Genomic DNA, 15,029 nt, shown 5'->3' on the forward strand with positions numbered 1-15,029 from the left:
AGCTCAAGCTGAAATCAAGATTGCTGGGAGAAATATCAATAACCTCAGACATGCAGACTACACCATCCTTATGGCAAAAAGTGAAGAAGAACTAAAAAGCCTCTTGATGAAAGTAAAAGAGGAGAGTGAAAAATCTGGCTTAAAATTCAACACTCAAAAATGAAGATCATGGCAACTGGCCCCATCATTTCATGGCAAATAGATGGGGAAACAATGGAAACAGAGGCAGACTTTATTTTGGGGGGCTCCAAAATCACTGCAGATGGTGACTGCAACCTTGAAATCAAAAGATGCTTGCTCCTTGGGAGAAAAGCTATGACCAACCTAGACAGCACATTAAGAAGCAGAGACGCTACTTTGCCAACAGAGGTCCATCTAGTCAAAGCTATGGTTTTTCTAGTAGTCGTGTATGGATGTTCAACCATGAAGAAAGGTGAACACTGAAGAACTGATGCTTTTGCACTCTGTGTTTTTGGAGAAGACTCTTGAGAGTCTCTTGAAGTGTAAGAAGACCAAACCAGTTATCCTAGAGGATATCCTGAATATTCATTGGAAGGACTGATGCTGAAGCTGAAATTCCAATACTTTGGCCACCTGATACGAAGAACGGACTCATTGGAAAAGACCCTGATGCTGGAAAAGATTGAAGGCAGGAGGAGAAGGGAACAACAGAGGATGAGATGGTTGGATGGCATCACCGACTCAATGGACACGAGTTTGAGCAAGCTCCCAAAGTTGGTGATGGGACAAGGAATCCTGGCATGCTTCAGTCCGTGGTCTCACAAAGACTCAGACACAACTGAGCAACTGAACTGACAGTCAATTCTGATTCTTTGCGACCCTGTGGACTGTAGCCTGCCAGGCTCCTCTGTCCACAGGATTCTCTAGGCAAGAATAGTGGAGTGGGTTGCAATTTCCTCTTCCAGTGGATCTTCCCAGTCCAGGGATTGAACCCATATCTCCTGCTGCTCTTGCATTGCAGGCAGATTCTTTACCACTCAGCCACTAGGGAAACAGAGCCAAATAATGCTGATTACAAAATATTTAGTAACCAGCATTATTTGGATTGGGCTTCCGCTCTGGCTCAGTGGTGAAGAATCCCATCTGCAATCCAGGAAATGTAGAAGATATTGGTTCCATCCCTGGGTGTGGAAGATCCGCTGGAGGAGGAAATGGCAACTTGTTCCAGTATTCTTGCTGGCAAATTCCATGGACAGAGAAGCCTGGCAGTCTACACTCCTTAGTGCTGTAAAGAGTCGGACACCACTGAGCATGCACACAGAAACGAACAAACATTATTTGGATTGCTTGGCATATTTGCTTAATAATAGGATGAAGACTTTTAAGGATGTTTCCCATAGTTTTGAATGTAAATCATTATTTCTGAATATGAGGCCCACATGAGGAATAGATTCTGGATTTATAGGAAGCACTTAAAAGTGGTGCTGAGAGTAAAGTCTCTTACTATTCAAAGTATATTCTATAGGCAAGAAGAATCACTATTACCTAGGAGTTTGTTGGAAATGAAGAAATCAGATAGCACACCAAATCTATTGAATCTCAATTTAGCTATCCCCCAGATAATTCATATATATATTAATATTTTAAAGTGGAATTTTATCACTTTGTTACTTGGTTACTGGTGTTTATGGGTGTCAAAATGAAGTTTTAATATTGCTAAAATGCAGTTCTGAACATTCCATGAAAAAAATATATATATATGTAGCTGGATTTAAAGCTTTCCAAACTTATTGCTTATAAACACTTATCTGAGTAGTAAAGCAAAATGCTTCCCCTACCAGGACAGGTTTGGCTCAATTCTAATTATCCACTATGAACAATGGCCTTTAATTTGCCTTATTTTGGAAACTAGCTGTGCAGGTTTTTCATTTACAAGAGTTGTTGATTAATTAAGCAAGGAGACACTCCAGGTAATATATTTCTGGATGTACAAGAAAATAGAGTAAAGGATACATCAAAAATTTAGTGACCTGCTTGCCATCTTATGCTAGCTCACTTATCACTTTGCAATGTGCTGCCTAAGTGGCTGACACTGTGCTTAAACTAGAGTAAATATTGGCCCATTTGGCAGAATCATCTCCCCAATCATTTTTAGAGCATTAATATTAGACATGTTTATTTAAAGTCCAATCAGAAAGTTCCCCTTTTGCCCAGCTTTTAAAATGTTTGCTGATTTACCTATAGGGCAACATTTGAATACCAAAATATTTGTTTGTTTGTATTAATTAAAACAATTAGAAAAAGAAAAAACAACCTTACTTTCCAAGGGCAAAGCATTCCAGTTTTACAGATGAATCCTTTGCAGCTTGAATAGTTTCAGGAAAACGCACTTCAATCTTCGGTTCATATTCCCCCATCACACCTGTTAAATACCAAAAGAGCTAGCAGCATTTCTAAAGAACAGAGATTTTCTATGAAGCAAATGCTTTAGTTATCAAAATGTGATTATTCTGTTCTTTAGTTAACAATATTTTTCTATACTGATGGTGAATGATGGAGAGCATCACTTCATGATGCTGTTTAAAAAAATTAGTTCATTTCTCTCTCCCCTAAAAAAGAAATACCTAAGATATAATACCAAAATATCAGAATAAATGCATTCCAAATTTCCCTGTATTCCACAAGAGCATCTTAAAAATAAAATAAATTCTTTTATAAAATAAAAATACTTCCTTTTTTAGAACTTAATCATTCTAAACATTCGAAGAGGCTGTGGTTGAAAAGACAGAGTACTACTTCATTCAAATAAATTGGTAAATTTTGTTTTTTCTATTTCCTTGACATGTGATATTTCTTGAGTGACTACTTTTAGAAGATATTTTTTTTAGTATTATGTATGATGCTTTTGTATATTTTTACCATAAATGTATTGAAAAGAATAGAGGAGATGGAATAATGAAGGAATTAAGAAGAGAAGTTAAGAAAGTAGGTAGATAGGGAGGAAAAAGGCCAATATGATAGTTTCTATGCATATTACTGGCTTAGGAGCTCTTGTGATCATGAACAGAGCACTCACTGAAGGGGAGAAATTGGACTTCAGAATAAGTCCAGTGGTTGATGAATTCTAAATTAAGACCATGCAAATATATTTGAATAGTTAGTGATTATAAAAGCTCTGTCATAAGAACTCCCTGTATGGAGCTAATTCCATGATTCTGCTAGCCATCATTAAATTATATTCCTGCTTTTCTTGAACTTAGAGAGGAGAAAAACTCTATAGACGTATTACAAGTCCAGAATCTGATCAGAAAACGCATCAACAGATATTTCCATCTTTACATTTACCACTGTGAATATTTAATTAAAGAATCAACTAGAGGATTCTTCTACTTTGATGACTTTCTTAGGTTTTCTAGCTCTAAATCTTGTACCAGCTATGGCTTGACTAAACTCCAAAATCATCAGAGACCAATCTAAATTATGTTTCTTGGAGAAATATAATTAGTATGAATTTTGTGTTTCATTTTTCTTTGGAATGCTCATTATTAATGTTGACTTGATTTACTTTCCTTGGATGTGAATTGTTTTCCTGCCTTGCCAACTAGGAAATAAAAGGGTGAACAAAAGAGACAAATACGGAAAAGAAAGTGGTGTTAAAGAAAAGCTGTATCATATGCTCATCAAAACTATATTAGGTGAATGAATCATTTTGTCAGCATTCACACATTCACACACACATAACTACTCTCTCAAACATTGTTTCTTTTTTAATAAAATATTTCTTAAACAAAGAAAGGATCTGTTTCAGATCCAGAGAGGAAGTGGCATAGCATTCTCAGAATCATCTGTACTATACCATGGGGATTAATTATATAGTTTTCTATTATTTTTGACAATATGTGATTTTTCATCATATTTGTGAATTAAACCTCAACTCCTAGATATTATGGCTCCACTGAAACAGAGGAAAGCAGAAAGTTCTACAGATATCCCCAAGTTTCAAAATTCACAGACAAAATTTATCCCTAAGATAACTCATCATCTTACCATCAGTGCGCTGTACTAACGGAGTGGGTGGTCCTTGAACACTTCTCTGGGCTTCTTTGTTTGTTATGAAGCAAGTGTAGTTGCCAACATCTGATGGCTCCACTTTGGCAATGTACAAGTTCCCTGTCTCTTGTGATACAAACCGTCTGTTGTCCTCTTGAACATATAAGGGGTTATCATTGAAAGTCCATGCATAAGATAAATCTGTAAACAGAATAAAATAAGTATTATCCTTACTGTATTCATTCTTATCTGAAAGTTCTGTGCCCTACTTCTCCATAAATAGAATACAACTGTGCCCCTCTTTGTCCAGTTTGTGCCTGTCATCCTGATGTAATTGTTTTATTTGTTTTTAATTCAGTATTTCCCAATTTGGATAATGTGGTTTTCCTGTCCATCACTGGCTTTGTGTAATTAAAGATGTGATGGTGAGATGTCAAGGGAACAAGTAGATGAACTTATTAAGGAAAGCTATATGGTATAAAATATTATGGGCTCAAAATGTACACTGAATTTCTACATCGGTGCTCATATTAAAGCTGTGCTTCTCAATATGTAATCAGAAGGATGCTCATATTAATCATGTTTAAGGGTGTTTGCTAAAAATTTTACTTCAAGGTGTAAGTTCAGGGACCCTACCACTTGGAATCATTCATTCAATTATTACACAATTTCTGAACATCTCTTTTGTGACCATTTTTGGACTTAGAACACATCAAAGCAAAACCTGTGCCTTATAAAACTTCACCTAGTAAACTGATTACAACTAGTGTGGATAATCTCAGTGTGGGCTGATATGTACTTTGGCAGAAGCATCGGAACCCAGATGAGGAGCTTAGAATGATCTGTGGTCAGAAAAGTCTTCTGAAAAGAAATCCATGCTCAATCTAGTAGGATGAATGGGAGCTATCCAGGCAACAGATTAACAAACCTTGCTCAGAGAACAAAAGCGTGAAGATGAAAGAGAACATATCATTTTTGCTGAACATCAATCAACCTCTGGAAATCTTATATATAAATATGAATATAAATATATAGAGGCGTATATAACTGATATAATTATCATGCTATAAAATGCACAAATCCTAAGTGTTCAGTTCAGTTAATTGTAACAATCTAAGCACTATGAAATCACCAGCCTAAAATAAATTATGGAACATTCTCATCTTTAGAAATTCTATTATGTCCTTATTTGTCAACCTCTACTGTTGTAACAACTACCAGAGTTCTATCATCATAGGTTATTGAATTTCATAAAAGCAGAATCAAACAGAATGCACTTCTTTTTGAACTTTTATACTGGAATCTAGTTGCTTAACAATGTTGTGTTAGTTGCAGGTGTACAGTAGAGTGATTCAGTTATACATGTAGCTATTCTTGTTATTTCAGAGTATTGAACAGAGTTACCTGTACTATATAGCAGGTCCTTGTTGATTATCTATTTTAAATATAGCAGTGTGTGCATATCAGCCTCCAACTCCCAATGTACTGCTTTGTGTCTGGTTTGTTTAATGTATCTTAATGTCCCCTATGTAGTTGTGACTATCAGTACTTCTTTTCTTTCTCTTGCTGAATGGAATTCCATTTTTATGAATATACCACAATATGTTTGGCTGCTTTCCTGTTGAAGATTATTAGAATTGTTTCCATTTGGGGACCATTATATTGGGTTGGCCAAAAAGTTAGTTTGGGTTTTTCCATACAATGTTATGGAAAGACCTCAATGACATTTTTGGCCAATCCAATGCATTAGGCTCATATAAACATTATTTTTTAAGACTGTCTGTGGACATTTTCACTTTTCTTTGTTAAGTCCCTAGACGTGAACTATAGGGTAGATGTATGTTTTACTTAATTAAAAATAAAAAAAAACAACTACAAAAGAATTTTCCAGTTACACTAGTTGATATCTCTATCTGCAATATATGAGAGTTAGCATTGGTATACATCTCTGAGAAAACTATGTTGTCATTTTTTAAATTTTATCTAGATATCGTCGAACAAGGGGGTTGCAGCTGGCACTAGTGGTAAAGAATCTGTCTTCCAATGCAGGAGATGCCAGAGATGAGGGTTCGATCCCTGAGTCGGGAAGATCCCCTGGAGGAGGGCATGGCAAGCCTTCTTGCCTGGAGAATCCCATGGGCAGAGGAGGCTGGCGGGCCACAGTCCATGGGGTCACAAAGAATCAGAAATGACTGAAGTCACTTAGCCAGCATGCATCATTGAGCAAAGGAAAATAGTCTCATGTATTAAGGTTTTGTAAGTGTGGTACTAATAAGGTTAAGAAATTGTATGTATTGTGAAAACTAGATACAAATGAACTTATGTCAAGGAAAGTGGAAGAACTTAACTGGTTCAAAAATGACCCCTTCCCCAAACATGTGGAAGATATAGGTGCTGGGGTGAAAAGGGGAAATATACTAATGATGGTTAAAATGTCTTCAATTGTAGATGAACGTGGACATCACACATTTGGAAGTCACAGTCACAGGAGAACAGTTAAAGCACCTGGGAGCCTCTTGTCCAGACAGAGGTCACAGTTCATGTTTGTCATCCGTACTTATGTTAAAACTAGTGCAGAAGCAAGACACGGCAGAGACAAAAAAGAAAAAATTGAAAGCTAATTATTTCTATAATGTTCTAGCAGTCCTCTTCAGATAGAAGCAGACAACCTGAAACATTCTTCACGAATAGAACTGATTTAAAATTCTCTAGAGGGATGATGAAGCAATATGAATTGAAAGCTATTTTGACCTTAAATCTGATCCATATACAAAAGCTCTTGAGAAAATGCATGTGCGCTCTATTGTTTTAATCGTGTCTGACCTTAAAGATTAAATCGTGTTTTAATCTTTGTGACTTATAAACTATAACCTGCCAGGCTCCTCTGTCCGTGGGACTCTCCAGGCAAGAATACTGGAGTGGGTTGTCATGACCTCCTCCAGGGGATCTTCCCTGGAGGTCTTCCCAACCCAGGGAAGACCCAAACCCAGGTCTCTTAAGTCTCCTGTATTTCCTGCATTGCAGGTGGATTCTTTACTCACTAAGCCACCTGGGAAGGTGCTTGAGAAAGTGGAAATGTGTGAATTTTGGCATCTTTATCTTCCCTTTCAAACTAGGAAAAAAAAACCAGATAACACATTAACAATATACTTAGGGAACCAGATTCTTTTTAAAGAATGAAAGAAAAGAAGATAGAAAGGAGACAGAAGAAAATAATGAGTTTACAAAAAACAGACTAAATTAAATCACTTGTGTATTAAATTATATATTGTATTTGCAATGTATTAAATTCTGACAATTCATAAATTATTTCAGTAAGAATAAATTCATCTAAATAGCCAGAACTCTGGTATCATTCTCAGGAATGAAGAAGATGTGACAGAAATATATAACAAAGAGGATGAACAGCAACAAAAATGCCACTTAAGCATGAAATATAAAAATTCACAAAGTGTCATTAAGCCTATAAAATTAGTGTTCAAGAAGAAAAACAATCTAAGACATGTTATTACATGAAAAGTATATTGTAAATAAAAATGTTTAGTATGATCTCATAAAAATTATGCATTTACATGTATGAGAACTTATGTGTGTGTGTGTTTCTGCAAATTTTTAAATTTAAAAATCTAGGCATGTATACAGTGGCTTTCTCAAGAGAAGGGAAAGAAACACAGAAGACTTCTCTATGTAATTTGTGCCTGCCATATTTGAATATTTAATTATTATGTAATTGTGCAAATGGGAAAAATAAACAACAGGATGAATAATGTGCCAGGAAAACTAAAGACAAGAATGGGTTATCATTTATTAAAAAAAAAAAAAGATGGACAGTATTATTCTTTTAATGTTCTTTATTCTTACTCTGAACTAGTCAGACTGGAGTATTATGCTTTATTCAGAGCACATTAGGAAACTTGTTAAAGTGCAGATAGCTAATCCTACCCTAGCAATTTGTTTTATTAACATCTGAGTGAAGTACCATGGAATCTGTATTTTCAACAGCCTACAAATATCTTGCAGTTGAATTGTAATACTATGTTCAGAGTACCCATTATTGAGAGGGAACTGAAATCTCAAGTATATTGAGATAGATAGCCAAAATGTAGCCAAGTCCAGAAGTTAATACCAAAGAAAGTGGTAAGAACTTAGATTCTGACCCTGGAGGGCAGAAATGGAGAAAAATAACTGAGTTGTTTTCATAGGTCAAATGGCTATGACATTCACAAAGGGTTAAAAAAAAAAAAAGTTCTCTCCATTGATGTCCAGAAGGCAAAAGTAGGACTTGTGGACATTATAGTATGCTGTTTGACTACATTAAGATACAGTGAAGATCAGTCCAAACTTTAGAGCTATACCAGCAGAAGACTTTGGAGATAATGAGTTTTCAATCATTAGAGATGATCGAGTAGAGAATGGATGAGAATTGCTTGAGGTGTTGCAAAAGAAGTTTATTTTTGCAGTGGATAGGAAGCTAAACCCATGTCTCTATGAATGGTTTACTCCACTCTCAACATTCCTTCGAGTTTTCTGAGTCTATGCTTTTAGTTTACTGTCTGAGACACCAGGGAAGCCCTTAAGGTCAACTATGCATAAATAAAATTCGCTTCTTTTTAAAATATGTTTTGACATTCTTGTCCCATTCCCAGGTATTGAATCTTTGTGTGTGTGTGTGTGTGTGTGTGTGTTTCTTGGCAAGTCCTTACTAGAGTCTTGTATCATTTCATATAGGCTCTTGTGTCTGAGTTTTTTTTGCTGATGTCCTTTGCTACTTCACTTCTAAGCCTGTTGCTCTGTCTTCACCAGAGAGATGCTCAAAGGGTTTTGTTTGAAACTGGAGAGCCACCTAGATAGTAAAATTTTTTTCAGTATAAAGAGGAGGGAAAAAATGTAGTTCAGGTTTCCCTGTTGTCAGTGACTCCATCTTTCGAACCTTCTGTGAAATAAAGACAAATCTTGAGCAAATTCCCAGGGCTCTGTTCAGCTTAGGTATCTTTCATCGATGCCTCTGTGGGAAGAGGAATAAGTTCTAGCCCTCTGAAATCCAAAGCAACTCCTTTCGCTCAACAGAAATTACACATTGCCACTGGTGCTCAGGAAATCTTTGTATACTTTTACCCTATAATCTTGGGGCCAGAGACTATAATTTTCACCTCTCCCTAGGGGAATTCATTTTTACCTTACTACTAAAGCTTTCTAATCTGTTCCTACATGTAGTGTATCCTTCTTCAGTAGTGGGATATTTAGAAGCTACTTGAAGAATGTGTTCAGAAATAAGGAAGATGACATAAGGAATAATTTTGAAAAAATAGAAGCACTTGTTTCATACTTGTTTCATCATTCCTACAGTTTGTTTTGTGAGGTTAATTGGCTATTGCAAATATGCCTGCTACTACATATCCTTCCCTATAGGAAGGATACTGGAGCTAGGGGTATAAATGTAATTTCCCCAAATTATACTGTGAACATGTACAAAGGGATAGAACTTGAACCTTTGTCCTTCTAATGTCTAATCCTTCTTTCTTGCCATCAGACTTCCAAAATCCCAGCTCCCTGCATATCTGAGCCCTCTCACATCTAGGCCAGTTGTTCTTCACATTCCCTCCCCTATCATATTGCCCATCATGGGTTCGAATTCCTCAGAATCTTGTAGAATAAATGATTAACCTGCTATTCAAAATTACTCCAACAAGCTTATAGCTACTATTAACAGGGAAGAGAACACACCTGCAAAACCTGTAGTTAGTAATTCTCCTCTCTATGAAGGTCTCTCTAGAGCAGAGATTTTAAAACTTCAATGTGTATCACTATCACCTGGAGGACTTGGAAAACCATAAACTAATGAGTTTCTCAATCATTAGGTCTGAGGAGGGCCCAGAAAATTTGCATTGATAACAGATTCCCAGCGGGTGTTGGTAGTGAGGCAATTCTGCTTTGAAAATCATTGCTGGTAAAATTCAGTCTTCTCTGGGAGATCACACTAGGGAAGGCTTGATAGAATGGTGGTCACCTTGTATAGTTCCCTTCAGGTGGTGTGTAGGAAGTAGAAGAGTGTGTTCCTCGACTCACAGATTCATGGCATGTCTGGAATGGTAGGGACCTGAAATTTCTTCCAGCCCAACCCCCTCAGTTTACGGGCAAATAAGCAGAAAGGAAGACGACAGTAGCTCTGAGACTAGACTCCAGGTGTCCTTTTGCACCCTTCTGGGAACTAGTGAAGGTGCAAAGTTGCAAGCCCTTCCTGTCACCATTATTTTTCATCCTGCCCTGCTGCCTTCTCCCCACTGCCTGCCTTTTCCCATTCATCCAAACAGCCAGCCTGCAATGGGGGCCTTTATCTTTTTTTTTTTTTCCCATCATCAGCCACTGCTGTGCTTAATTTGTATATTTTTTAATGGGGAAAGAAGAAAAATACCTTGCAAATTGGAAGTTTAAAATCCTTCCCATTTGGCTTTTCTTAATTAAATGTATAATTCATGAGCCACTTAAGTTGAAATCGCTGAATTTTTAAATATTTTCTCCACCATCTATGACATTTATCTGTTATTAATGATTGTGATGTATTTTCCCTGTGATGATTCAGCATGAACATTAGAACTGAAGGATAATTGGTCTTCACTGAGCCATTGTCTGTAGTTTCACACTGACACCATCCTCTATAATTTTATTATTATTAGAAATGGAAGATCTGCAGTAAGCAATTGAATACTATCGGCTGCTCTGCCAAGCATACAAAAAATCCTATTTTCCCCAGAGCCTGATTATGTTTTGACATCTTTTATAGCCCTATATCTTGTACTCTGATATTGAAAATACAAACACAAAGATACATGCAAGTATACCCATTATATGGGATGTAATTTTTATTAGAGGGGAAGCATCTCATGGGAAAGAAACCCATAAAAATAAACACCGACACTGAGAACTTCTACTGGCGCTATAGAAAGGGTCTCAAAATTGGTAGCATGTTTCTTGAGGTAGAAAATAAATGAGCAGAATAAAGAATCTGAAGCACAGTGCTCAGATTTAGTGGATAAATCCCCCCTTTGGAATATTCCGATATGAGTGTACTTTACTGCAAACCTTGTGTAGTGCTCCAGGGTTAAATGTGACTGGCTCTTAGGTGGTAAATCATGGTTATGCTAGCTCAGTGGTAAAGACCTAATCCAAGAAGAATAATTTCTTTTCTGGGTTGAAGTCATTGATATTGGTGCTGAGCAAGTTTATGATGCAAGCCAGAAAACTGGCCCGACACCTTTATAATCACTCCTAGTTGAGTTCCCATTTGTTCCACAATTACTGCTTGACCACCTAGACTTTATTAGATGCCTTTAGATTTACAACACCTCCTGTTTGGAATCATGGAGATGATTGCCTTTGTGCCCTACAAACAACCACTAAGTAAAGGCCCTCTGAGTTTCTAGGATTTGTTGTTAATGTTTAGTTGCTCAGTCATGTCCAACTCTTTTGTGATTCCATGGACTGTAGCCTGCCAGGCTCCTCTGTCCATGAGATTTCCCAGGCAAGAGTATTGGAGTGGGTTGCCATTTTCTTCTCCAGGACAGACAGCCACTAAGTAAAGGCCCTCTGAGTTCCTATGGTTACTAGCTTCCAATGAATCCTAGGACAGCTTTGGTACTGGTAAATCCTTCCTGAAGAAGGAATGAAAATCCAGGAAACTTCTGAATAAATTTCAAGGTATGCTCCAATTCTAAGGAAGCCAGGGTGAGTCATGGGGCAAAATACAGAAGGACTAGACTTGTTTCCTCCTCAGTTTCCATCCTCCATGGGTGAGCTTAAAATAGTGAACGTAAGACCTGGGCAATACCAGTGGATCTCCACCAGAGGTGAGTTTGATCATCTAGGGATATTTGTCAGTGTCTAGAGCCATTTTCCAAAGGAGGCAATGGCACCCCACTCCAGTACTCTTGCCTGGAAAATCCCATGGGCAGAGGAGCTTGGTAGGCTTCAGTCCATGGGGTCACTAAGAGTTGGACATGACTGAGCGACTTCACTTTCACCTTTCATTTTCATGCATTGGAGAAGGAAATGGCAACCCACTCCAGTGTTCTTGCCTGGAGAATCCCAGGGACGGGGGAGCCTGGTGGGCTGTCATCTCTGGGGTCACAAGAGTTGGACACAACTGAAGCGACTTAGCAGCAGCAGCAGCAGCAGAGCCATTTTCTCATTCTTACAAGTGGAGAGTGAGTGCTACTCACATCAAGTGGGTACAGGCCAAGGATGCCATTAATATCTTAACAATGCACAGGATAAGCCTTGTGAAAAGAAATATCTTGTCCTAAGTTGTCAATAGTACCAATATTGAGAAACTCTGGGTTAAATAAGTGGTAATAGGCTGTATTTGGCCACCTGATGCGAAGAACTGACTCATTTGAAAAGACCCTGATGCTGGGAAAGATTGAAGGCAGAAGGAGAAGGGGACGACAGAGGATGAGATGGCTGGATGACATCACTGACTCAGTGGAAATGCGTTTGAGTAAATTCTGGGAGTTGGTGATGGACAGGGAGGCCTGGCATGCTGCGATTCTTGGGGTCGCAAAGAGTCGGACACAACTGAGTAATTGAACTGAACTGTGGTCAGATTATGCCAGACAAAATTAGGCAGGGGAAAAACTGCAGTGATATTTAGATACAATCCTTTGAATTCCAGACACACAATCTTGGCCAAGTTAGCACTAACCTCTTTAACACAGTTGCTCTATTTTAAATTGGAGAAATTTTTCTTGAAAGTATTACATGAGCTGGGGTATACCAAAGGCTGAGCTGAGCTCTCAGTGTATGAAAGTGAAATTATTAATCACTCAGTCGTGTCCAACTCTATGTGACCTCAGGGCCTGTAAGCCTTCCAGGCTTCTCTCCCCATGGAATTCTCAAGGCAAGAATACTGGACGGGGTAGCTATTCCTTCTCCAGGGAATCTTCATGACCCAGGGATCAAACCTGGGTCACTTGTATTGCAGGCGGATTCTTTACTGTCTGAATCACCAGGGAAACCCAAACTCCCAGTGTATAGTAGGTACTCATACATTTCCAACTGTGTGGTGTTAAATACTATTTACATAAGATGACTTCCAAATTTAGTTCTTCAGACCAGAACTTTCTGCCTACACATATCAGTTCAGCTGCCTATTGGAAGTTTTTGGTCTGAAGTTAGACATTTGTAAGTTAACATGTTTTAAAACAAATCCCTGATTTCCCTCACCCCAAAACCTGCTCCCCCTTTATTGACCTTATCCCTGTACATGGAACTTCATTCTTCCAACTGCTCAGTTTGGAGTTATCTTTTACACATGTCTTTATCTTAAAATCTACATTTAATCTTTCAGGAAGTTATTGCAGCTATACGCTCTAAATTTATCCTGAATATGGCTACTTTCCACCTGCCCACTGCTCTCATCCTGGCTTGAGTCACTATTAACTCTAACCTGAATCACTATAATCACTTTTTAATTGGTTGTATGCTGACTATCATGTAGTGCATTTTAATTTCACTCAAAGGAAAATCCAAAGGCTGCAAAACAATTTGAGAGTAGTGCCTACATCTTCATCTACCCTCCTGTTTGCTCAGCTTTCTTCAGCCACACACGCCTCATTCCTGTTCTTCCATCATGTGGGACACAGTCCTACCCAGGACCTTTGTGCGTGCTGCTTCTACTCCCCAAACTGCTTTTCTCAGTGTCTCACTCATTCCTCTAGTTCTTTTCTCAAATGTCAGCGAAGGCTTCTTTGGTCTCTTAGTAGAAGACATCAGCAACACCCATCCACTCCCTATGCTCTTTATTTTTCTCCCATGCTTTTATCATCACTGGCCATACTTATATTTTCTATTATAATTTTTACTGTAAGATTCATGGAGTGAAGGACTTTGTTGCTTTGTTCTCCACCATATCCCTAAACCTCGGTAAAATGAGTGGCCCTTAGTAAGTACATAATAAATATTCCTTGAGTGAATATTTGAATATTCAGTGAATATATGGTAGAAGTTCAATAATGATGGTTATTATCACTATTATTATGCCAACAGGAAACTGTTGGGCATATTTACCTAAAAATTTTACCCACTCAAGCAACATTCACAAGGAATATTGCCACTGCCAATTTGACCTACCTTCACCATTGTGATATATTTAGAAGTAGCAAAAACAAAAACAACAAAAAAACTAATTGGTAGGAAGAAGATATGAAAATTTAGCATGTTTTCTCAATAGGACAATATGATTGTCCTCTTTATTCTTGAACACAATTTTGAGACTTTGCTGAGAATGATTTTCAATTTAGTTTGAATCGTCAATATTTTTATTGACGCAAATACAGATGCTGTGCTCAAACAGTAGTGTTATCTTTCTACTACAGACATAGATGCTCCTAACTACTGGCATAAATCCAATTGTTCAACAAACCTAAAAGTTGTATCTGAGGAAAGAATGGAACATTTCCTCTAAAACAAATTTTAAACCTACGATTTTTATGAGCCCAGGATTGAGAGTTTTATATCCAGAAAATAAAGAGAAAGAATGTTGCTTTACTTTCAATATGATAAAACTGTGATTTCACAGTGAAGGTGATTTTAATTATTTTAGACAACATGCATCATTTCTATACCCTGTCATTTTTAAACAAAATTTCATGTGAGGCCAGACTCATTCACTGCACTCATGAAGATCTATTGACTGCTTATTTTCAGATTCATGCAATAGCTTTTGCTTCAAGAGTTTTATGTTCATTTTAAAAATTCAGAGGAAACTCCATTTTCAGTCCTGTTGCAAACTGACTTGTGCAGAATCTTTGTTACAGGTGATGAAGGATGTTAACAAAAGCTCACCCTTGAGCTGAGTGAGATCTCAAGAGGTAAAGACCTTTCTGCATAGCAGTTCAAAGGCCATTCCAAAGCTGTGACCCCCTCCCCCATATGAATAAGTAAAATAAATGTTATATTGCCATTTTTTTGTCACATGAATATGTGTTTCTAGGAATGACCTTAGAATTCTCTAAAGACATTGT

At 37.5% G+C, this 15,029-nt stretch overlaps 1 protein-coding gene across 1 annotated transcript in view; it reads right to left on the reverse strand.

Annotated features, from left to right (window-relative positions):
* Positions 1 to 15,029, reverse strand: part of CNTN6 (contactin 6) — a 260,095-nt gene that overhangs the window by 112,911 nt on the left and 132,155 nt on the right. The window contains exons 5-6 of the mRNA XM_086366672.1: positions 4,009 to 4,212; positions 2,281 to 2,383 (exon numbers count right to left, since the gene is read on the reverse strand). Coding sequence (XP_086222798.1) covers positions 2,281 to 2,383; positions 4,009 to 4,212 — 307 coding nt within the window. The remainder of the gene's footprint in view (positions 1 to 2,280; positions 2,384 to 4,008; positions 4,213 to 15,029) is intronic.

This window comes from Bos grunniens, chromosome 22 (genome assembly GCF_055505025.1).
Source record: "Bos grunniens cultivar Pamir isolate PY7600 chromosome 22, Bosgru_T2T1.0, whole genome shotgun sequence".
NCBI classification, from domain to species: Eukaryota; Metazoa; Chordata; class Mammalia; order Artiodactyla; family Bovidae; genus Bos; species Bos grunniens.